At 36.5% G+C, this 23734-nt stretch overlaps 1 protein-coding gene across 3 annotated transcripts in view; it reads right to left on the bottom strand.

The window, feature by feature from the left end:
• Dennd1b (DENN domain containing 1B) overlaps positions 1-23734 on the bottom strand; it is a 265313-nt gene that overhangs the window by 56612 nt on the left and 184967 nt on the right. For all 3 annotated transcript variants that reach the window (XM_045141132.1, XM_045141130.1, XM_045141131.1), the window contains one exon: positions 11305-11406. In XM_045141132.1, coding sequence (XP_044997067.1) covers positions 11305-11406 — 102 coding nt within the window. The remainder of the gene's footprint in view (positions 1-11304; positions 11407-23734) is intronic.

The following is a 23734-nucleotide window of genomic DNA, read 5'->3' as shown; positions in this document are numbered from 1 at the left end:
AATATGACAACTCTGCTGACAAACCCCAAACTGATTTCTCCCACCCAGTTTTCTCCCCTGCCTTGTTTGTCCATATGACTAATGAATATCCTTCTTGGATATTTACTAAATTCTTGAATTTGACATTTTTGAAACTGAACTCATGTTTTTATGAAAAAAAAGTTTTCTGCTCATAACCTTCTCCAGCTTAACCTAGTGACAACTCTGTTCTTCCAGTTTCTCTGATGATATATCATAGAATCATCTTTCTGTAATTCTTACCTTTTTTGGTACATTGGGGGGGGGGCATGGTATAGTGTGTGTGGAGTGGCACACACCACATGTTCCTCTGACGTGGAGGAAACTCATTTGTGGTGACCTGAGCTAAACATTGGGTGTCTGGCTCTATGGCTCTTCCATCTAATCTTTGTTTTGAGCCAAAATGTCTTTAACAATCTTACAGCTTGTAGGGCCCTTAGGATTTTCAGGTCTCTGATTACCTGTAGTACTAGGATTATAGGAGTATATGTCTATGTCTAGCTGTTTATGGAATCAAACTCTGGTGTTCTCAGGCCCCCTTACAACCTCATTATTGTTAAAAAGTGTACTTGAACTCTGAGCCATCTCTCCAGCCCCTTCTAATGCTTAATATCATAATATCATATCTCTTTGAATATGCTTTGGCCTAATCTTCAAAGCACATAAATAATCTGACAATAGTCTCTGACAAAAAATAATCTGACAAAAGTCTCACAATAAATTCCACTTTCAGTTCCAAACTGCAATGTAGTTTTCGCCTGGGTTATAAAAGTAGCTTTCTGAATCTTTCTCTTTTCACCTTTGTCCAAGCCACAGGATACTGCTCATGTACCACAACCTCAACAAAATCTACTCTGACTCTGTTATTTCAAATCAAACACACATGCACATAAATGCGCGCGCGCGCGCACGCACACACACACACACACACACACACCCTTACCTTTACCTTTGGCAGTCTTGATTTCCTCTGTCTTGTTTTATTGACTTTTCCTTACCACTTACATTTTTTGTTTTATTTTATTTTTGAGTCAGGATGTTACTCTAGCCAAGCTTGCGTGGAACTCACGCTGTAGCCCTTTCTCAGCCTTCCCAGTGCAGCAGTATGAGAAACCGTTCCCGGTTTACTTATAATGTTTGAACAGCTAAATGACTCATTTAAGTATATTGTCTCACTCATTAAGAATAAAAGGGTTTCTTTTTACATTGCTCTGTGATAAATCCCACCAAGAACACTACTTAACATACAATTAATATTCAAATTATGAAACACTGTGCTTGGAGTATACATTAGCTATACAAAGTCCATTTGGTCTAATATGTACTTCAACTATATATCACTTTCCATTCACAGGCAGAAGAATGCAATCTTCTTAACTCCACATAAGTATTCTCCAGGACAGATTACATGTTAAGCAACAAAAGAAGTCTTATCAAATTTAGGAGAAATGGAATCAAGTAACTATTTAGGACAAAAATATAAAATTAGAAATCAGTCATAGGGAGAATACCAGAAATTTCACAAATATCTGTGAATTAATTGCATACTTCTCAACAATTGATATTAGATAAAAGAATTCAAACATCTTGAGACACATGAAAATGCAAACAACTTATCTGACATAACAAAAGCAGTTCTGTAGGGTTATAGAAATGAGATGTACAATAAAATAAACATCCTGTTATTTCTGTAGGGTTATAGAAATGATACCTACAATAAAATAGAGATGTCACAATAAATAGCCTATTATACCCAAGGGATCAAAAAAGCAACAAGATGAGACCAAAGTTAGTAAGATCAGTGACACTAGAATTAATTTTTTGAAAGGGTTAATAGAATGAACAAGCCTGTAGCTAGGTTATATAAGAAAAATGAGGGCAGGACTCAAAGACTGAATTATATATAATCTAGGTAGATCAATAATTAGTGACAGGATTCAATTATTAAGTAAATATCTCCCAGCAAATTCTTCTCAAACTCTTTCTAAAATTAGAGAACACTTACTAACTCATTTTATGTGCCTAACATGGCCCTGACATCAAAGCCAGGTTGAAGACATTAGAAAGAGAAAACTGTAGCTAATCCTGATTAATAAGACACTAAACCTCTGTAAAATGTTAGCAAACCAAATTCAAACACATAGTCTATTAAGAGAATTATTCACTAAAATAAAGTGCTACTTATCACTGGACAATATATGATTCAATATACACAAATCAATAAATGTGAGACATTACCTCAATGGAATGAAGGACAAAAAGACACAGATGCACCAAAAAATGTGAAAAATTTCTAAGCCATTTATAATTTAAAACATGCCTGTAAAGTGTATATTCACTCTATGTCCAATGTAGCATTATTTACAATAGCCAATATGTAGAATCAAACCAGGGTCCATAAATGAATGAATGTATAAAAAATGCATGTAATAATAAACATATATATTTATATTCATACTTTATAGAAATAGTATTAATCCTTGAAATATGTACATAATTTATGGCCACATATATGAATATGGAAGAGACTATAATAAGTGAAATACACTAGGCTTAAATACTGTGTGATCTTTCATGTGGGATGTAAAAAATTCAATTCACAGAAACAAAGAGTAGAGTGATGGTTATTAGAGACAAGGGTAGATACAGATAGATACTTATCAAGGAATATAAAATCTGAGTGACATGGGAAGAATAAATGCAATATTGTCCAATATGGTGACTGTAGTTATTACAATATATTCATGAAACTTGCTAAAAGAGCAGTTTTAATATTCTCAGTGTTAAACAAAATCATGCTAAATATGTAAGGCAAATGTTATTTTAATTAGCTTGTTTAGCCCCTCCAAATCAAAGGTGATATTTATTACATTATTTGCCTACTCCATAATAAAATAATATCAAATAATTATGTGGCATTTCATAGATTTATATATATTTATTTGGCAAAAAGTGAAGCTGAGTATGGGGAGATGGCTCCATTGTTCATGTGCTTGTTAGGTAAGCATAAGGACCTGAGTTTGATCCCCAGCATCCACATGAAAAGCCAGATGTGGTAGTACACCTAGAGCTTGATGGTTAGTTAGAGGAGCCCAATCACTGAGCTCCCTGATCAGTGAGAAACTGTCTGAAAAAATAAGGTAGACAGCAATTGAGGAAGATACCTAATGTCAACCTCTGAAATGCACACAAAGTCTAGATGTAAGATAGTTACTGAATTTTATGGGCCATGGTACTATAAATTCAGGAACTACTACTACAGATTAGTTTTCAAAGACCTTTTACCCTTTTTTTCTAGTATACACATTTGTATGGTGTGTATGTGTGTTTTTAGGAAGCATGCACATGTTACAGCATGCTTGTGGAGGTCAGTAGACAAATTTCAGGTGTCAGTTCTTGCCTTCTATCTCATCTGACATAAGGTCTCTTATTTTCCTTGTTGTCAACCACTGCATTGGCCAGAGTAGCAGCTCTGTGAGCTGCAGGAAACTAAGGGACTCATGCTTGTATGGCAAGCACTTCATGGAGCCATCTCCCATTCCTATAATCCTTTATTCTATCAATAACTCCAAGGAATTCATTTTATACAATGATACATTTTCAAGTATTTCCTTGCAATAATGGTATAACCTAGTTCCACTAAAGACTTTTGAAATCATTATTAATTCAATTCCTTGGTGAAAATCTTCAACTGAAGTGATTTTTTTTTTCTATCAATATCCACAAAGGGTTATTCCTTCAGTTATGAAAACTGGATGAACTGTGGCATACTGACAAATTGGAAAGATTTTATTAGTTATTGTCATAAGGATTTTTTGCCCTCATATAATTATTTCTGTACTATTTGGTGAATATTATCTGATTTTGTTTCCTTCTTTCAGCAATATCCAGTCTTTTGACATTAAGACATGACATTATCATCTATGAATATTACCTGTAAGCCACAGCCACAAGTTACACATTCCTGATTAGGTGATAATGAAGTTTGATTTAATGAAGTCTAAATCAATCTCTCCAATTCAATAACTGTTTATCATGATTATCACTGTAATTTGTACATAGTTTAGTATTCAAATTCACTATATATAATGAAAAACACAAGATAGTCAAAGTTTTAAGATTTACTTTGTGCTCATTACTAATAACATTTTGTGTTAAAAGACACCATGAAAAGTAAAAAAAAAAAAAAAAAAAAAAAATCATGAAAACATATTCATGGTATACAGTCCCAATCCCTGAGAAGGTCAATAAATGAAAAGAAAAGTAGAATCATTTACATGATAAACCTTCCTAGAATCATACTGTTACAATTTTTAAATTAAAAAAAAATTATTCACTTATTTGAGAGTAACAGAGAGAGAGAGAAAAAGGCAGATATAGAGAAAGAATGGGTGTGCCAGGGCCTCCAGCCACTGCAATCGAACTCCAGATGCATGTGCCCCCTTGTGAATCTGGCTAATGTGAGTCCTAATGTGGGTCCTGATGAACTGAGCCTCGAACCTGGGTCCTTAGTCTTCACAGGCAAGCACTAACTGTTATACCATCTCTCCAGCCCACCCTTAGGCCTTTTTAACTCTTTATGGTCTACCTTCTTAATTCCCTCCAAATATCATCTAGAACAACATTCTTTCTTGCCCAGAGTTGATTTAATTCCAATCCTAGGAAATACAAGCCTCTCTCCCTTCTAAGGTATTAGCAACAACAATTACCTCTACTCAAAATGATGTTCTTCCTTTCAATACTAAAATGTATTCATCTTTAGATATAGTTCAAAATTTTAGTAAATGCTTTTCTGATTACCAAATCCAAATTGGTCAAACAGTCAAATATCTTGTATTCCCCAATTTTTTTTTTACTTACTGGTATTTTTCTTACTAATTTTTTGTTTGCTAGCCCACTCACTTAATAAACCTGTCAGAGCTATGCAATGAGATGAAACTCAAGGGCATGATAGTATTTGAAACAAAACAAATAAATTATTGTCACTGGTAAGTGGAAGGAAGGGCCATAATTGGTAAAGGGGTCTCAGAAATAAGGGCAAGAAAAATCAATAATTACTATAACACATTAAATAAAAAGAAAGGCTGGAGCCACTGGCAAAGAGTTGCCATTCGACCAGGCTACTAAATAGTAACAGGAAGACAACAATGGTAGCATGGTGCAGCATGTGCACTGTGATTTATGTTTGCAGATTCAATGTGATTAGATCTGAGTTAGTATGAGTACAGGCAATGATTTGAAGCCCATAAAGAGACCAAGCACCTTACACATACTCAGGGAAGTGACAGAACAAAAGATAAACCCAAATCTCTTAGATATTAAGAAAATATTCCTAACAATGGGGTACCATGCCACTAGAAAGATAAGGGCATGTGTTACTCTTGGCTTTGTGGATATTCAAAGCCAAAGGATAAGTATGGTATACTTAAATAAATTCTTAACATTTACTACAGAGGAAGATAAGGAGAAGGTAATTTTATCAGTAATAGCAATCATGACCTCAACCATGGGACCTATATAAATACAATAAGCAGAGAAAACTTTGCCTCCAGTCGATATAATAGTAAATAATACACACAAGAAAATAATTTATTGTGTTAGAGACACAGAAAATAAAGATAAGAGATATAAAAATATTGTTTAAATATAAAGCTTCTAGTTAAAGAAAGATGATAATATCAAAAATGCAAAGTTGAGGAACTACTTATTGGGTTCCTTCCAAATCCATTATCTAAATAGGAATTCATCCAAATGGAATCCATTAATATCTATCTTAAGCTACATGTTTATAATACCATGAAAGGTAAGTACCAAAGAGAATCTCAAGCTCACTGTCTTTTAGTCTAACTTATGTTAGAGATGCAGAAACTGAGGCCAAAGAGATTTAAATGTCAACTAGCAATGAAAATGCAGCCTGGTAGTGCCTAACAAAAAAGTCTTATAAGATACTTAGTATAAAATATTTCATATTAATTTTAATTAAAATACTATTGAATAATTTAAATATTAATGATTTAAAAAATCAACATTTCAAATAATACTAATAATAAATATGATAATAGGTAAATGATGTGTTAAAGATAACTCTGAGCTATAAGCTAGGGATACAGCACACTGATAAAAGGGTACAAAGTTTCAGTTAGTCATGAGGAGTGACTTTCTGAGATCTACTAAATAGCATGCAATAATCTTAATTTGAAATAATGCCATGTGTCTTTCAGAATTGCTATGCCAGTAGATTTTTATATGTTCTCACTCCTGACAAGTTAAGGTGATAAGCCTGACATAATACTACACTGTGTACAAAGGCTTCCATTCCTTCCTGAGGTGCTCTCTATGCCCCACCCCCTACTGAAAAGCCTACAATCACCTTCAGCTTGTCTTTCTTCATCATTTATATCTTGTGAAATACATTACTTTACACTACTTCCTTTTCATGCATTTAGACATTACATAAGTTGACATGGCCTAACTATTCTCCAGTGACATTTGTTTCACTTTATTCATTTTAACATTTGCTGTATCTGATCCTTCTACCTGTTTTGTAGTGTTCTATTGCCTAGGAGTTCATTTATTTTGAAAATTTCTCAATTTCTGGGGTTGGGCATATGACTCCATAGATAAGAAAGCATGCTGCAAAAGCAAGAGGGGCCAATTTGTCCTGACTTTGATCTCCGGAACCCATGTAAACAGCAGACAGTAAGCAGCATGCCAGTAAACCCAGTCCTGTGAGGGTAGAAACCAGAAAATTGCTGGGGCTTTGCTAATCAGCTAATCTGACTGAAAGAGGTATCTCTAGGTTTAAAGAAACACATAGTTGAGTGGTAGGGGAAAACAAACAAGGTTCCTTTCAGGCCTCTGTTCCTGGGTGTATGGGAAAAACACTTGTGCACATACACATGCATATTCCACACTACACATTCACACACAAAAAAATCCATATTAATTTTTACAGCTAAATATATATAGGTATAAATTTATTTTTCTTTATCCAACTTAAAGATACTTACTTCTTAAACTAATAAAGCATTCCATTCTATTAACTATTGCATTAACTATTCCATTCCATTAACTAGTGTCTATTCCCTACTTATTTATTTTTATTATTTATTTGAGAGACAGAAAGGGGGGCGAGGAAGAGAGAGGGAGACAGAATGGCACACCAGGGCCTCTAGCCACTGCAAACCAACTCCAGATGCATACGCCTCCATGTACATCTTGCTTGCGTGTAACCTGGAGAATCAAACTGGGGTCCTTAGGCTTTGCAGGCATATGCCTCCACTGCTAGGCCATCTCTCCAGCCCGATTCCCTACGTTCTAATATAAGCTTTAGAATGAATTAGGTAGATTTTGGACATTCTCACTATGCTTCCTATTTCCTTGTCTCTCTGTACTATAATTCAGATAATTTCTATTTCAGACATCTCTTTACCTGGGAAATTGTTCTTCCCTTAGAGAACTCTAAACGTAAATCATCATTTTTGTTAACTTCAATTACTTCTACAGTTCCATAATAGAACTTTAGTTGCCACATGCATTTTTACAACAGGCTCTGTACTCCTAAAAGTGTTTGTTTCCAAACATTTTAAAAGCTTTATTTTCTTTCTTCCAACATCTTAAACCTGGTTATCTTGTAATCTATGTCTGATAATTCCAACATTTAAAGTCTTTCTGAATTTGTTCTGTCTGGTTCTCATTCAGGACTTATTTTCCTATATGTTCAATGATTTTTTTGTTTTGTTTTGTTTTTCAAGGTAGGGTCTCACTCTGGCTCAGGCTGACCTGGAATTAACTATGTAGTCTCACGGTGGCCTCGAACTCAGAGCACTCCTCCTACCTTTGCCTCCCGACTGGTGGAATTAAAGGCATGCACCACCAAGCCTGGCTGCTTCAATGATTTTTAAGACAGAATTTCTCATTGTAATTTTAGTTTCCTTACAGATTCCCAGGAACAGTTAAAGGACAGAGGTGCCGTTATTTCTTGTCCATTTTTGCATAGAGTCTCCTTAGGTTTGTGGGAGTAGGATCTTCTATCATTACACGATTTAGTGTTAATCTTGTCTTCTTCACTCCTTTATTTTAAATTGTTTCAACAAAGGTTATTTTGTGGCTCCACCCTGCTATATTAGCAGAAATAAGAGTTCACATTAGTTAATTCATTACAACTACATGCTTATGCCTTGGGTCCAAGTTCTGTTGCTTTCAAAGCCATAGAAATGCCAAGTAAACAGAGAAGCCAAGTTTAGATACATAATGGATCACAGACTCATTGCCAGGGACAGTAATCTATGATACATGACACATACTTTTATATCTTTGAGGATGTAACTGTGTTTACACTTTTTTTAAATTTGAGAGTGACAGACAGAGAAAGAGAGAGAGAGAGAGAGAGACAGAGAGAAAATGGGCATGTGTGCACCCCCTTGTGCATCTGGCTAATGTGGGTCCTGGGGAATCAAGCCTTGAACCAGGATCCTGAGGCTTCACAGGCAAGTGCTTAATCGCTAAGCCATCTCCCCAGCCCTGTTGACACTTTTATTTTGGTTTTTCGAGGTAGGGCCTCACTCTAGCCCAGGATGACCTGGAACTCACTATGGAGTCTCAGGGTGGCCTCGAACTTACAGTGATCCTCCTACCTCTGTCTCCCGAGTACTGGGATTAAAGGCGTGCACTCCTGTTGACACTTTTTAATCAACTGGTTCTCTTTAGAAATATCTAAAATTATTCTCCATTGGAGAATTTGCTTCTCTTTGTCATACTGAAGCAGGACCTGAAGAGAGGACTCATCACACTCCACACTGGCCCCAGCTGAAACCACAGGGGAATTAGGGAAATGAGCAAGAGTGCTGCTTTCTTGGTGAACCAGATATCAGCACAAGGGTGAAGAAGATAGATACTTAGGACACTCAACACCTACCAAACCAGAGATCCAGAGGCTCCTAAAAGCCCATCACTGAACTAGACTTAAAATGAACCCAACATGGCTCAGGGAATTCTGTGGTAGAAGGGGTGGAAAGATTGTTAGAATCACAAGTTGGGACATTATGCACAAAGACACTGACTCTTCCCCATAACTGATGGCTGCTCCCACAATACACAACCCACAGAAGAAGGTCCCTTTGAAGGGGGGGGGGGCAGAGATGAGAGTAAGAATGGCATCAACATGTGCTGTTTACCTACTGAGCATGTCCATAACTAATAAAGAAATATGTAAAATGCAACAGGAATCTTTTAAATCCTTACAAATATATCATTAAGAATTACTTTCTTAAGAGACATAAAATGATACAATGTCTAATAAGTGGTATATTTGTCCCTGTAGAGGTATGCAAGTTATCAATGTAATAGATTCTGTTGTAATTGACCATTTTCATTTGGTAGTTTTGATCACATTATATTAAAAAAAGAACATGGCACATAGAATCAGATTCTAGTAATTCAATTTCTCTAAGAATGAGGCAAGCAGTATTTAACTTTATTATATACACACAACTTTATCACAGCCCTATGAGATCATAGTAAAATTTCTACTTTTTTAAAGGAAATGTATAGTTAAGGCAAAAGTCAAGATTAAATCCAGAAGACATAAAAGAAAGAAGATATTAGTACAGAGGAAGAAGGGGTTCAGTGGGAAGGGAACAAGAAGGATAATGGGGATGAATATGATCACAATATATAAGTATGAAACTATCAAAAATAAAATTAATACAGATTTAAAATAGGTACACATGAGACCTAAAACATATTTTTAAAACTACTATGCAAACAAAATTTAATGAGCTGTATTAACTTTATCAAATGAACATAGTTGAAACATCTCATTGTTAAAGTAAATAACAAGTGAAATATCCCTATTAGCCATGCAGTGCATGAGCCAGATACAATTTGATATTTACAACTCATTGATAATGGAATGCAGTTATTTTACCTTAATAACCACCAACAACAAAAAAACACACACACAGGGTAAAATACTCAACAAGCACATATTATGTGACCAGCTTGCAACAATGTTTTACTCAAGCATTTATAAAGGACTCTTTTTTAAAAAAAATTTTATTAACATTTTCCATGATTATAAAAAAATATCCCATGGTAATTTCCTCCCTCCCCCCCCCACACTTTCCCCTTTGAAATTCCATTCTCCATCATATTACCTCCCCAACTCAATAATTGTACTTACATATATACAATATCAACCTATTAAGTACCCTCCTCCCTTCCTTTCTTTTCCCTTTTAATCTCCTTATGGGATCCTTCTTAAAAGCCAAGGATGTAATTCAGCATCTGGGAGAATACAGGGACAGGGAGCTCAAAGCAGACAACTCTTATCTCTGGAAATTCAAAAGCTATTTCTAATCCTGAAATATGTGGTAAAAGTTTACATAATATAAGACAGTAATATTATAAAAGAATATCTCCTAACTTCAGATTAGTTTTTTAAATTTCCTCAAAGTATACATACTATGATTCATTGCCACACTGCTGCCATATTACTAGGTATTTTATAAGAAAATTTCTTCACTAATTAAAGAAATTTCTGTTAAATTGGCAGCTTCTCAAAGATATTACTTGTTTGTATCCTAGACTGAGAACTACTTAGGATTCACTTCTGGTACTAATTAAATGTTGAATTCACAGAGCTAACTAAACAAATTGTCATGCTGAATAAGCAATGCAAGTATTAAAAACTGAATTTAGATTGCATAAACAGAAACTAAGACAACCCAATTGAAAAGACTTGCTATAATCTCAGAAGGTAATAAACTGAATTCTAATGTCAAGCTCTGCTTTTTCTGAAATAGCAGTATGTTTTTTGGACCAAAGATCAGGAAAGACAATGTAACTATGAATGTTTTCTGCATGTTCAATTTATGGTAATGTCTCACAAAACTTTTAAAGTTTGTTCAACATTCAACAGGTTATTTTATAAGCTGGGTTACAATGGGCTGATACCAGCTTGTGTGCTTGGCAGATCAATCTACCATACAATCTACTTCTTTTAGCATGCCAGGCATAAGTGATTCATAGTGCTTTTCTTTCTTGGATGCACACCCTTCCTCAGTAAAACTTTGACCATAGCAAATTTTTATGAGAATTTTTAAAAATAGAGATCTTACATTTCAGGAGTTCTCTGTCATGTCTTACACTATCTACTACTCTTTTGTTCGTAAATACTGAATAAACTTCCTGAAATTTCAGAAAATATTCATAGCTTAGATATAGTTTCAGAGTGATAAAAATGTACTACAATGACAATATTCTATGTGTAAGTTTATTTCTTACCTGCTTAAAAAGTTGAAGGTTAACTGCAGTTTCCAAGAACTGTTTCATCACACTTGAGCGGTGTTTGACAAAACTTTCCTCACAGAAAGTGATAGGCTCACCCTAGACAGAAATAAAGATTTTTTTTTTTCAGGCTATCAATAAATGGTTAGTCACAGAGAACTAGTCTCTTAAAGGAGACAATAGAGGGCAGAAATAGAACACAAGGCATACAATCAACAAACAGGCACTCATCTTTAACAGCTGGGATTCAGGCTAGTAGAAATAGTCATGTACAGAAAAGTTCTCTACCGTAGGTTTCCTATCAAGAACATCCCAGACTTACTAAATTAAAGTCTTTTCATGTATGAAAATTCTCAATAGAAAAGGATACCTAAGTTTTAAAAAAGTTTCCTGCCTCAGAAAAATACCAAGTCTCTTAAATGCAAATATTTGACATTGTTATATTAAATTATAAGTATAAAATTACATGCATATTTAATGAAGTCCAGTACTTACTTTCCATGCTGAATAGAAAACATTCTTGCTATAACAATTGCTGCCTGAGTCTTGCCATTTACATTAATTGTTATACTCATTAGTTTGTTCCTCCTTCGAATCAACAAGAACTTCAATTTCATGTCATGTAGATTTTATTTATTGCACTTATTCATGTATGGCTGCAGAAAGTCATCACTTACTGGTTGGTCTCTACCACCTGCTCCTCCGCTGCAGCCTAAATGTCCCACTGGTCCACTCAACACATACAAAGAAAAGTTACTATATTTCATGATCGATACAAAGATAGAGACTAATGACCATTCATTACAATGGGTTTTGTAGTAAAACGTGGTAAAAAGGAACCCGTTCAACTTCTAATAGAACTTTTGAAACTATTATAATTTAAGGCGACATAGTGCTCTGAAAGTGGAATTCTTTAAAATGGTTCTTGAATGGATAAAAATGATGACTAATAACCACTGAAATTCAACTGTTACCTTTTCTGACAGAAGTTAATTACACCAGAAACCTGCTTATTAAGATAAATTAGACACTAGTGACAGGTAGGTATTTGTATAAATTTAACTCAGGGACAGAGACCTTTTAGCAGGGTTTGCAACATTAAAACTATTTAAGCATAAAACAATATTGACTCTCTTCACTCATTTTCATTTTTCCATCTGCTACATAACATTTAAATAAATCTACAGTGAGTTTATAGTCTCATTTCAAATGAGAAGTAGATATTCTATCTTTTTTACTCTCAAAATTCTCTGGGTAGTATGTATGGATGCAGCAGTGTGTCTGCAGGTGTTCATGCATGTCTGTCTGTGCCTGATGAGTCCAGAGGTCAATGTTAGCTGTCTTCTTTAGTTGTTCTCCACCTTGTTTTTTAAGGTCTCCTGCTGAAAAAGAGCTCACCAATGAACTAGACTTGCCAGTAAGTACTAAGGATCCTTTTGTCTTTGCCGCCCCAGTGTTGTGATTTCAAGTACTCACTATCACCCAGCATTTTGTATGGGTACTGGGGATCAAACTCAGATCCTCATGTTTACACAGCTAGTATTTACTTGCTGAGCCAGCTCTCCATCTCGTTATTTTTGTGTTAAATTTATTTGCAAGAGAAGCGAGATAGAGAGAAGAGAGACAGAGAATGGCATGCCAGGACCTCCAGCCACTACAAACAAACTCCAGATGCATGCACCACTTTAGGCATCTTGCTTTACATGGGCACTGGGGAATCGAACCAGGGTCCTTAGGCATTGCAGGCAAGCACCTTAATTGCTGAGCAATCTCTCCAGCCCCAGCCCCATTGTGTCAATTTTTAATATGATCAATATTAGCAGATCAGTACCACATATAAAAAAGATATTTGATGTTCTAGATAATCTGAAAGAAACCATACACTTTCTGAGAAAAACTAATACACAGAAACATGAGAATTTCAAGAATCATGTTCAGAAGACAATATCATTTTTATAGACTGGAAATGCAGTAAGAAATGCTGTTTAAAAGGAAGTTACTGAAATCAATTTTGTCCTTTGTCTTGTCATATGCTAAGCATAGCCAGAAACAGATTTCTGTTCAATTGATTTATTGGTAGATTACTCTGAGAAAAAATGTACAAAGGGAAATAACACAAGGATGGGGAAACAGCCAACTGAGAATATGACCTTACTAGGAGATCAGCTTTAATCAAACAATAGGGAAAAAATTATACTAGAACTGATCCCACCCCAAGGCCAGAAGGCAGCTTCTTTTACCCCATGTCATTGGCCAAGATCTAACCCAGTGGATGGGAGAAGAAGGGAGCACAGAGTCTTCTGAGTTAAGCACCTTCATTCACTAACTAAGGACCATTTCTTCAATAAAAAAGCAGCAGCCAATAAACAAGGTCTGGCAGGTCAATAAGAGCATCCACTGTTTGATGGTAAAGGCAGTGGGGCTTGAGGAAAACACAGTAACATGCAGCAGCACAAAGCTAGACACTCAAGTCAGGGGAAGATGCCATTTGATTAATAAGAATTAACTGGGTTGGAGAGATGGCTTAGCAGTTAAGATGTTTGCCTGAAAAGCCAAAGAACCCATGTTTGATTCCCCAGGACCCACGTAAGCGAGGTGCATAGCAGGGCACATGCATCTGGAGTTTGTTTACAGGGCTGGAGGCCCTGTCGTGCCCATTCTCTCTCTTTCTCTCTCTCTCTCTCTCTCTCTCTCTCTCTCTCTCTCTCTCTCTCTCTCTCTGTCCACCTGCCTATTTCTGTACCTATCTCTCTCAAATAAAAATAAAGTATTAAAAACAAATAAGAATTAACTGTATTAAAGATCATACTAGGTGACATAACCCAGATTCATAAACACCATATTCTTTCTCATATGAAGTTCCTAGATTCAAATGTTTAAGTTTGCATATGAGTTGAAATTAGTCAATAGTAGAGACCAGGAAGCTAGAAAGGGGTTATGATGGAAGAAAGAGAGGGGATGGCTTGAGAGTAGGGTATAGTAGGTATATTAGTAGAGGTGAAGAATACTGGGTATGGGATTGGGCATAGACTAAGCAGGAAATGGAGGAGAGGAATGTATGGGATGAGGGTTAATAAAAATCTGAGATTTATGGGCTGGAAAAAATGGCTTAGCAATTAAGGAGTGACCAAGGACCAAGGAGCAATTCCTCAGGATCCATGTAAGCCAGATGCTCAAGATGGCACATGCATCTGGACACCATGGCACACCAATTCTCTCTCTCTCTCTCTCTTTCAAATAAACTAATTAAAAAACATTAAAATAAAATAAAGTTTACAAAATTTAACAATTATGAATAAGGCATACAGAAATCTACTTCCTTGCTAGCTAATAATATATATGTTAAAAAGAGTCTGGGCAGAAATATCTTGTGGACTTGGATAATGCTATAATCAGAAGTCATAGATTGTTACTAGAAACATTTCACTGCTAAGGTTGGGATACCTTCCACTGAGTTGTGGGCCAAGGAAGCCCTGATGTCCCCCAAACATTTACAGGCTATTGCCAAGATCCTCAGTTACCAAACACAACTATATGGTAAGAGCCTATTGCTCAAGACTCCACATGCTTGGATTGCAGAGTACTGAGAACTCAAGCTGGAACTGAGCTGGAGTTCTCTTCCCTGCTGACTAGCTATCAGAATGCTGAAAATAGCTATGTAGTCTGTTGGGGGTAAATTGCCATAGGTGGGAATTCCTGCTTAGTATTTAAAACCTAGTAAGCCTATGGTTTGGGAGAGCATAAGCTGTTGTCTTGTTAAGCAGATATATCTTATCCCCATACCCTGGAATATTTGTGGCTAAGCCTCATACTCGGTCCACAGCTGTTGCAGTATATAGGAGGTGGAGATCTGCTAGAGCAGCTGTGTCAGCTGAAGAAGGTATGTTTCTGGGAAGAGATTTTGAGGCATATGAATACATTTCTACTGAGTATTTAGTGTTCTGCTCTCTGATTCGTTCCTGCTGTTCTGTCTCATGACATGTGCCAGCTTTTTGCTCCTGCTATACTTTTGCTGCCAAAAAATACTTTCCTTTCAAAGTTGAAATAAACTATTTCCTTTCATAAGCTGTTTCTGATTGGGTGTTTTGTCCCAGCAATGATGACTTCAATAGCCTGAAAAAAAATGATCCTACTAGAGAATACAGATAAAAATTCAATGAATTAGAGGAATCAAACAGTGATAAAGGGACAGCGTGCAGGTGGGAGGGCAGGCAGAAGGGCACAGCTCAGAGTAGGCCAGATCTCTGTTTCCCAGCTCCTCCCAGCTATCTGGTCATGGGTGCAGCTAGGAAATCTGGTTAACACCTACAATGAGCTGTTCATCAGAGACCTACAAGGTCTCCCAAAACAAACAAACAGACTTCTGTCAGAGCACTTAATGGGAAGACCCTACTGCTGAAGACACCACATGCTGTCAGCATGGACCATGGAGAGATTTGGTTGGAGTCCAGAAGAGAGAGAGTCCCCAGACAATTAGCCCATCTAGTGCTGGAAGGCACTACATGAGCTACTGAGGAAAAGTGGGCAACATGTGTCTGAGCAACTCAAAGTCTAAACTACTCAGAAGCAAGCAACTTGTCGTGATGCTCACACAAATGCAATAGTGGCACACAGCCATGGTGGGTAACTAACTGCTCTTGGATTGGCTAACAGAGCCACTCAGTGGTAACTAAACCGTATCTGGAACTGGGAAACAAATCAGAATCATGTCCAGGTAACAATTTAGCTGTGCAATGTCAACCTCCCACTAATCTTGGGCTATAAAAAGGTCTACATCCTTTAAATTCTCTCTAAATTAATGATGGTTATCCCATTTAACTGGTACTGACTTCACTCTCTGTTGGTGAATCTGCTTCTCTATTTTAGATGGGAGCAGGAACTGAGAAAATAAATGCCTCAGTGTACTTCACCCCATCCCCAGCTGAAACCACAGAGGAATTGGGGAAATGAGCAAGAATGCTGCTTTCTCAATAAATCTGATATCAGTTAATGAGTGAAGGAGAGAGACACTGAGGACACTCAGTACCTACCAAACCAGAGATCGAGAGGCTCCTAAGAGCCCATCATTGAAGTAGAATTAAAATGCACCCAACTTGGCTCAAGGAATTTTGTGGAGGAGGGGGTGGAAAGATTATTAAGAGCCATAATTTGGGACATTTTGCACAGAGACATTGTTGACCTGCCTCCCCAAGGAAAAGGGACTCTTCAGAAAAGGGGTAGGGATGAGGGCAAGGATGGTAATAACATACTAAGTACGTCCATGTCTAATAAAAATAATTTTTAAGTGATAAAACGATAAAACTGAGAAATCCAAAAGGAGGCAGAAAGAAAGATAGGAAGAGCCAAATAGAAATTTTAGCATTGCAAACATCAATTAATGTAATAAAAATACTACAGTAGAACAAGTTAAGCAGAAGAAATAAGTATAAATAGGTGTTTTAAAATCAGACAAAATACAAGAGAATTAAATAGAAGCAAGACACATGGGAAACTATAATATACATAAATAATCCTAAGGATTTTAATAGAAGATGATGACAAAAAATAAATTGAAATAAATACTAAAAGACTTGGCTGTCTTTGAACAAAGACATCCAAATCTAGGAAGGAAATGACCACAGGTAGGCTTAAGCAAAACATAACTTCACAGTATATTAGAGTTATCAGAACTCAGTAATAAAGGTACAATTCTAAAGAAAAGTAACAAGCCACACATAAGGAAGTCCTCAGTTGACTAATGAGATTTTTCACCAAAGATGCAATATAATGTGATGATATATTAAAAGTGAGAACAAAACTGCTTTTTGTATCTGTGCCACATCTTCATTATTTATTCATCAGTGGATGGGCATGTAGGCTGATTCCATTTCCTATCCATTGGGAATAAAGTAGCAATAAATGTGAATGAGGAAATATCTCTATAGCAATTACAGAGATTAAAAGTAATTTCCTATACTTTATCTGATCATAATGGGAAAACTACAAATCAAAGCAAGAAAGAGCATGAACATACACAAACTCATGGAAACCAAACATTATACTACTTAATGGTGAATGGGTCATTGAAGAATCAAGAAATTTTTTTTTAATTCCTAGATTCAAAGGGTAATAAAAACACATACATTCATAACCTATGGGACACAATAAAGGCAGTTATAAAAAAGATTTAAAAAACCAAATAATGAGAAATCATCTCAATCAAAAAATGGGCCACAGATCTCAGTAGAGTTCTCCAAAGAAGAAATATAGATGGCCAATAAACATCAAAAATGTTCTACATCCTTAGCCATCAGGCAAATGCAAATTAAAACTAAAAATTGAGATTCCATCTCACTCTGTCAAAATGGCTATCAAAAAGAAATGAAGTGATCATAAATGCTGGGAAGGGTATGGGGAAAGATGAACCTTTCTCCATTGTTGGTGGGAATGTAAACTGGTACAGGCATTTTGAAAATAATTGTGGAGGTTCCTGAGACAGCTGAAAATAGATTCAACATATGACCCAGCTATACCACTCTTTGACATATACCCAAAGAACTCTAAACATTACTACAGAGATATTTGCTTACCTATGTTTATTGCTGCTCTACTCACAATAGCCAGGATATTGAACCAAACTATACATCTATCAACTGAAGAATAATCAACAAGTGGTACATTTATGCAATGGAGTTTTTTTTGTTTTTTTAATGGAGGTTTTTTTCACTTTATTGAGAAACTTAAGACTTGGGTACATCAAAACCAATTTCTGGGGCAATGGAGTTTTATTTAGCTATAAAGAAATTGAAATTATATAATTTGCAGGAAGATGGATGGATCTGGGAAAAGATTATACTACATGAGGTAACCCAAGCTCAGAAAACCAAATACTGCATATTCTTGCTCCTATGGGGATCCTACCTTCAAATGCTTCAAATGCCTTCAAATGATAATTGTCAATCAAGATTACTTTCTCCTGAAAAGCTATCTATCCAAACTGAAGGAGAAAAAAACACATTAAAAAAAAAAAACCACAAGCTAAAAGAATTTACGACAACCAAACTAGCCATACAGAAAATACTTGAAGGAAACCTTCACATTGAAGACAAAGCAAAGCATACACACAAGGAAATAGGACAAAATAAACCATATGCAAATAACAGTCAAAACAGGTGGGTAAAGCCTGGAGTGGTGGTGCATGCCTTTAATCTCAACACTTGTGAGGCAAAGGTAGGAGGTTCACCATGAGTTCAAGAGCTCGAGGCGACCCTGAGACTACATAATGAATTTCAGGTCAGCCTGAGCTACAGTGAGACCTTACCTAGAAAAACAAAAACAAAACAAACAAGCAAATGAACAAACAAAAAAACAAGTGAGTAAAGGGAAAATAGGAAACACTAAAAATAAGAAGAATGGTGAGAATAAATACATACCTTTCAAAAATAACTCTTAATATCAATAGCCTCAATGACACAACAAAATGACACAAACTTACAGACTGGATTAGAAGGCAGGATTCTGCTGTTTGTTGTCTCCAGGACACTCATCTCAATAAAAGACACCTTCTTCGGGTGAAGGACAGAAAACAGTATTTTAAGAAAATGAGCCTAGGAAATAAGCAAGTTGCTATCCTAATATCTGACAGGATAGACTTCAAACTAACATTAGTGAGGAAAGATAAAAGAGATCACTTTATACTGATTAAAGGAACACTCCAACAGGAAGACATTACAATCCTAAATGTATATGCACCTAACATGGGGGTTGCCAATTTCATCAAACACACACTATTAAACTTAAGGTCACAGATAACACCAAACACAACTGTTGTGGGTAAATTCAATATCCCACTCTCATCAGTTGACAGTCATCCTAGCAAAAAAAAAACCAAAAAACAGAGAGACATCTTGATTAAATGATGTCATGGAACAAATGGAACCAACAAATATGTATACAACATTCCATTTCAATACTGCAGAATAAACATGAAATATTCTCCAAAATAGATCATATACTAGGACACAAAGGAAATCTTAACAAATACAGGAAAATCGCAATAATCCCTTCTACCCTATCTAACCACAATGGGATTAAACTACAAATCAGCAACAAGAGACACTATAGCTCATACAGAAACTCATGGAGACTTAACAGTACACGACTGAATGATGGGTGAATGGGTCACTGAAGAAACTGGAAAGGAAATCAATACAATCATAGAGTCAAATGAGGAGGAGAACACAATATGCCAGTACTTTTGGGACACAATGAAGGCAGTCCTCAGAGGGAAATATATAACTTTAAGTACCTATATTAAGAAATTAGAAAGTTAAACCAGGCGTGGTGGCACACACCTTTAATCCCAGCACTTGGGAGACAGAGGTAGGAGGATTACTGTGAGGCCACCCTGAGACTACACAGTGAATTCCAGGTCAGTCCGAGCTAGAATGAGATACTACCTGGGGTGGGTCGGGGGGGGGGGGGGGACAGGAAAAAAAAGAAATTAGAAAGTTCACAAGTAAATAATTTAGTGCTTCACATTAATACCATGGAAAAAGAACACAAAGGCCAAGCAAAAATCAGTACATGGGAAGAAATAATAAAAATCAGGGCAGAAATTAATAAAGTAGAAATAAAAGAATCAATGAAACAAAGAGGTAGTTCTTTGAAAGTATAGGTAAGACTGATAAACCCTTAGCAAATCTGACCAGAAGAAAGAGAAAAGAGACAAAACTTTAAAAACTTAGAGATGAAAAAGGCTCTATTATAACAGACACCAAAGAAATACAGAAAAATCATAAGGACATACTTTAAGAATATATTGAAGGGGTGGGAAACACAATCTAGACCCAAACGGCAATGGTACCATAAAATTCTACTTCCTAAAAGGCAGACCAAATGGCTGAGCCTTCACCAGGCCCTTACAGAGAACACCTGAACCACAAGACACTGGAGAGGGTCGGATCAAGTCTAACCTAAATCTTCTACATCTTCCCTCCCCCCCCCTTCTCTCTCCTCTCTAACTCTTGTATATTAGTTATCTTTTTCCTCATTTTCTTAGTGGGCACTGACAATGTAACTCCCAGTACCAGCATGGGACTATCATACACAATGAGCTTTTGATCAGAGAAATCTACAAGGTTTCCTAAAATAATGACAGATTTCTGTCAGAGTACTTGATGACCCACCAAAGTTCAGTGGTAAGACCCTACTGCTGAAGACTCCATATGCAGCTGACACGTAAAATGGAAAGGCGTGGCTGGAGGCCAGGAGAGAGTCATTCCCCAGACAGTCAGTGTGTCTAGTACCAGAAGGTGCTACATGGGCAACTGGGGGAAATGACCAATATCTGTCCAAGCAACTCATGGTCTAACCTAATTAGCAGCACATAACCTATTGTGATGCCCACACAAGTGCAATACTGGCACACAGCCATGGTGAGGAACCAACTGCTCTTGATTTGGCTAACTGATCCTGTCAGTGGTACTGGACCCATAGCTGGAGCTGAGAAACAAGTCAGAACCATATCCAAACATAAGCCAACTCTCCAATATCAAGCTACCATCAATCATGGGCTAAAAGAGGGCCTACACCTATTAAATTCTCTATTAAAAAAAGTAAGGGATATCTCATTTGTCCAGGTGCTAAGTTACTCTCCATTGGAGAAACTGCTTCTCTTTTTCAGATGGATGTAGATCCTAAGGAGAGAGCCACCACATCATACCTCAAAAGGGCCCTGGCTAAAACTAAGAAAAATTGGCAAAACAAGCAATGGTGCTGTTTTCCTGATGAACTGGATATTAGCACAAGGGGAAAGGAGAGCAACACAGAGAAAAATCAACTCCTACCAAATCAGAGAGCCAGAGCCTCAGAGGCCCCCAACACGTCCTCACTGAAGCAGACCAAAAATGAACCCAACATGGCTCAGGGAAATTTTGTGGAAGAGGAGGCGGAAGAATGTCAGAGCCACATGCTGGGTCATGATATGCAGAGACATTTATCGTACCAATAACTTTGGGCTAACTCCACAATGCACGACCCATATACCTCAACACGAAGGGGCTAATGGGGAGGGGTTTAGGTCATGGATGACCCTAATAATGGTACCAAACTGCCTGTATTTGCTGAATACAAAACTAATTTTTAAAAAATGAATACATATGTCTCTAAGTTTGAAACACTGAACGAAATGGGTGATATCCTTGATTCATATGACCTACCAAAATTAATTCAAGATGAGATAAACCATTTAAATAGACCTATAACAAGTATGAAGATCCAAGCAGTTATAAAAGTCTCCCTTAGGGGCTGGAGAGATGGCTTAGCAGTTAAGCGCTTGCCTATGAAGCCTAAGGACCCCGGTTCGAGGCTCGGTTCCCCAGGTCCCACGTTAGCCAGATGCACAAGGGGGCGCACGCGTCTGGAGTTCATTTGCAGTGGCTGGAAGCCCTGGTGCGCCCATCCTTTCTCTCTCCCTCTATCTGTCTTTCTCCCTGTGTCTGTCACTCTCAAATAAATAAATAAAAAATGAACAAAAAATATTAAAAAAAAAAAGTCTCCCAACTAAAAACATTCCAGGCCCAGATGGATTCACTGGTGAATTTTACCAGACTTCATGGAAGAACTAACACCACTGTTTTTCAAACTTTTCCATCAAATAGAAATGGAAGAAATTCTACTGAACTCATTCTATGAAGTCAGCATCACCCTGATACAAAAACCATACAAAGACAGAACAAAAACAGAAAATTACAGAAAAATCACCCTCAGGAACATAGATGCAAAAAAAATTTTAAGCAAAACTTTAAAAATTGCCAAACAGAATACAAGAATATATCAGAAAGATTATTTACTCCGACCTAGTAGACTTTATCTCAGAGATGCTCAAAAGCACGATGACAATACTTTTCCAGACTAAAACTTACAAAATTATGGGCCCAAATAAGGATTTCTCTTTTTAAAAAATTAAGAAAAAAAAACTATTTATTTAATTGAGAGAGAGAAAGAGGGGGAGGGGGAACCTTATGTATCTGGCTTTAAGTGGGTACTGGGGAATCAAACTCAGGTCCTTAGGCTTTGGAGGTAAGTGTCTTAACTGTTATCCATACCAGGCTTTATCTTTTTAAAAGTTGATCATGGCAAGGATTTTGTTACAGTGTTAGGAAGATTACCAATATTGCATGTAAATTAGTCATGTGTTTATCTATAGATAGCAGGCAGCTATATCCATCCATTTAAATACTATTTCAATAGTCCCATAATCCTTTTAAAGAAGAAGAAACATTTGGTGGAAAGCACTAATTTAAAGTAAAAAGTTAATGTATAAAACTCATAATAGGGCCTGGTAGATGGCTTAGTGGTTAAAGGCACTTGCTTTCAAGGCCTGCTGGCCCAGGTTCAATTACCCATACACCCACATAAAGCCATATGGACATTTGATTGAAGTAGTAAGAGATAGAGTGACCATACACACATGTACAAAAGAAAATAAAGAAAGGACATTACACATTTAGTTCTCATAGTTCATAATAAGTCTTACACCTCTACTTTGAACAGTAGATAGGGAAAGTATAAACATTTTCTCATTTATCTTATGCTCAATGTCTACAGAACAAGGGTTACAAATAACTAAGCAAAATAATTCTATTAAGTTGCAAATCTCTGCATTACTTATTACCAATTCAATGTGTTTTGATCACTTAAAATTTGTTTTTTTTCTTGAAACCATCTTGTGGAATTTTTAAAAGAGGTTCTAGGGAGATGGCTCATTCAGTAAAGTGCTTATCACACAAGCATGAGGACATGAGTTCAGATCTGCCACACCCATGCAAATGCAGCACATAACCTGAGAACTAGGAGGTGACAACAAAAAGCTCCCAAAGGCAAACAATTGAGTTCAGTTTCATTGAAACTCCCTGTCTCATCAAATAAAATTGAGAGAGAAGGCAGAAGATACTTGGCATCAGTCTCTGGCCTTCATATGCACATACATATATGTGTGTTCACATACATACACATGCATACACACATGTATCACCACCACATACATACACACAAAAAATAAATAAATCAATAAATTAAAATAGGGCTGGAAAGATTGCTTAGTGGTTACGGTGCTAATCTGCAAAGCCTAATGACCCAAGTTTTCTTTCCCAGTACCCACATAAAGCAAAATGCCCAAAGTGGCGCATGCATCTAGAGTTTGTATGCAGTGATTAGAGGCCCTGGCATGCCCATTCTCTCTCTCCCTTTCCCCCTACCCTCTGTGTATATATGTGTGTGCTTGTATCTCTCTGCTTGCAAATAAATAAAAAAAAATAGAATTCTTTATTAAAATGAGCCTAACAGCCTTTATCAATAATGCCAAGAGAAACAAACATACTTGACTTGTGCTTTTTGGGACCACCTAGAAACTTATCTCAAGAGAACAATAATTTTAGTGTATTAA

The sequence above is a fragment of the Jaculus jaculus genome, chromosome 1 (genome assembly GCF_020740685.1).
Source record: "Jaculus jaculus isolate mJacJac1 chromosome 1, mJacJac1.mat.Y.cur, whole genome shotgun sequence".
NCBI lineage: Eukaryota > Metazoa > Chordata > Mammalia > Rodentia > Dipodidae > Jaculus > Jaculus jaculus.
This window is presented reverse-complemented; position numbering and strand designations above follow the sequence as displayed.